General features: G+C 52.7%; 1 protein-coding gene across 1 annotated transcript; it reads right to left on the bottom strand.

Annotated features, from left to right (window-relative positions):
• Window positions 1–1,255: 1,255 nt before the first annotated feature.
• LOC142259135 (oocyte zinc finger protein XlCOF29-like) lies at window positions 1,256–2,031 on the bottom strand. Its single transcript, XM_075331642.1, has 2 exons — window positions 1,781–2,031; window positions 1,256–1,651 (listed from the first exon to the last, which is right to left on the bottom strand). The coding sequence occupies exons 1-2, from the start codon at window positions 1,856–1,858 to the stop codon at window positions 1,256–1,258; spliced, it is 474 nt and encodes a 157-aa protein (XP_075187757.1). The 5' UTR covers window positions 1,859–2,031.
• Window positions 2,032–2,239: the final 208 nt, after the last annotated feature.

Here is a 2,239-nt window from a genome sequence, read left to right as displayed (position 1 = left end):
CTCCACCAGGGTTGTGTGCTTCTTCCCCAGGGTTGTGTGTCTGCCAAGTTTGTGTGGCCCCCAGGTTTGTGTGGCCCCCAGGGCTGTGTGCCCCCCCTCCCCTAGGTCTGTGTGTCCCCCCTCTCCACTAGGTCTGTGTGTCCCCCCTCTCCACTAGGTCTGTGTGTCCCCCCCTCCACAAGGTCTGTGTGTCCACCCCTCCACAAGGTCTGTGTGCCACCCTCTACTAGGTCTGTGTGCCCCACTCCCTCAGAGCTGTGTGCCCCCCACTCCCCCAGAGCTGTGTGCCCCCCACTCCCCCAGAGCTGTGTGCCCCCCACTACCCCATAGCTGTGTGACTCCCCCCCCCCACCTCCCAGTGCTGTGCCCCCAGTGATGTCCATGCTCCCCCATGCTGTCTGCGCCCCCGTTGCAATGTCTGGGCTCTGCATGTGTTGTCAGTTTCCCCCGTGCCCCCCTATTGCTGTCCATGCCCCCCAGTGCTGTCCGTGCCCCCCAGTGCTGTCCGTGCCCCCCAGTGCTGTCCATGCCCCCCCAGTGCTGTCCATGCCCCCCCAATGCTGTCCGTGACCCCCCCCCCCGTGCTGTCTGCGCTCCAAAGCCATATCTATGCCTCCCAGTGATGTATATGTCCTCAGCCTTTTTTGTGACGTATATATTCTCCCAGCCCCACCTGTGATGTATATGCTCCCAGCCCCTCCTGTGATGTATATACCCCACTGTCTGCTGTAATGTATATATTACAGGTGGGGATGGAGCATACACATCACAGGAGACACTGGGGAAATATACATCACAGGAGGGGCTGGGGGCATATATCCTGTGATGTATATGCCCCCAGCCCCTCCTGTGATGTATATGCCCCATTGTCTTCTGTAATGTATATATTACAGGTGGGGCTGGAGCATACACATCACAGGAGACACTGGGGGCATATACATAACAAGAGGGGCTGGTGGCATATACATCACATTGGAGATGCTGAGGCATATACATCACAGAAGGGCCTGGGGCATCTCCTTTAATATATATACAGCTGTCCCAGCGTCTCCTATGTGATGTATATACAGTAGTTCCAGCGTCTCCTATGTGATGTATATGCCCCCAGCCCCTCCTGTGATGTATATATATATTCAGCAGTCCCAGTGTCAGTTGTGATGTATATGATTTACCAATCTTATTAATCACAAAGAGTTGACTGCTCCAGACAGAGACAATCCTGGAAAAGCAGCTGTGAGAAGCAACATGATCAATATCACCTAAAATTAACCGCTGCGCCAAACAGAAGCATCTCTGGCCACCACAATAGGGGTGAGTTAATTAATTGCTTGACCAAATGTAGCGGGGTAATTTTCACATTGATAATTTTGTGCGGCCCCCGATGGTTTGTAGAAATTTCCAGATGGCCCCCGGCAGTAAAAAGGTTCCCCACCCCTGCTGTATAATGTCCCAGCATTCCCAGCAGTGTCACCTCTCCAGTCAGCAGCTCAATCATCTTGTAGGTGAGTTCTAGGATCTTCTGGTCATTGATGTCCTCATGTATCGGGGGGTGAGGTGGAGGCCCCGTGATTGGGCTCAGGGGTCTTCCCCATCCCTCAGACACAGGGGCCTGACAGCGCTCACTAGAGGTCTTCTTCACTACTGTGTAATCCTGGTTATGGAGAGACACAGTAATAAATCTCACTCCAGACATTTCCAGAGTCCTCACCTCTCCAGTTCTGTCCATCTGTTATTCCCATAGATAAGAATGGTGTAATGTGACGTCATCAGAATCTCTCACCTCTCCAGTAAGCCGGAAGAGGATCTCTAGGGTGAGGGGTAATATCCTCTCCGCCATCTTGTCCCTGTCCATATCCATCCTTGATGGGTCAATCAGGAGGATTCTCTTCTATAGAGCGATTGTTCTCCCAGCATCTAATGTGTATGGAGCCTGAGCCCAGTAATGGGGAATCTCCACATACCTCCTCCTGCAGAGCCGCACACTAGATATATAATACCCTGCACCTACCTCCACCTGCAGAGCCGCACACTAGATATATAATACCCTGCACCTACCTCCACCTGCAGAGCCGCACACTAGATATATAATACCCTGCACCTACCTCCACCTGCAGAGCCGCACACTAGATATATAATACCCTGCACCTACCTCCACCTGCAGAGCCGCACACTAGATATATAATACCCTGCACCTACCTCCACCTGCAGAGCCGCACACTAGATATATAATACCCTGCAC

Source organism: Anomaloglossus baeobatrachus (assembly GCF_048569485.1).
Source record: "Anomaloglossus baeobatrachus isolate aAnoBae1 chromosome 5 unlocalized genomic scaffold, aAnoBae1.hap1 SUPER_5_unloc_29, whole genome shotgun sequence".
Classification (NCBI taxonomy): domain Eukaryota; kingdom Metazoa; phylum Chordata; class Amphibia; order Anura; family Aromobatidae; genus Anomaloglossus; species Anomaloglossus baeobatrachus.
Note: the sequence above shows the minus strand (reverse complement) of the source record. Positions and strands in the feature narration are given on the sequence as shown.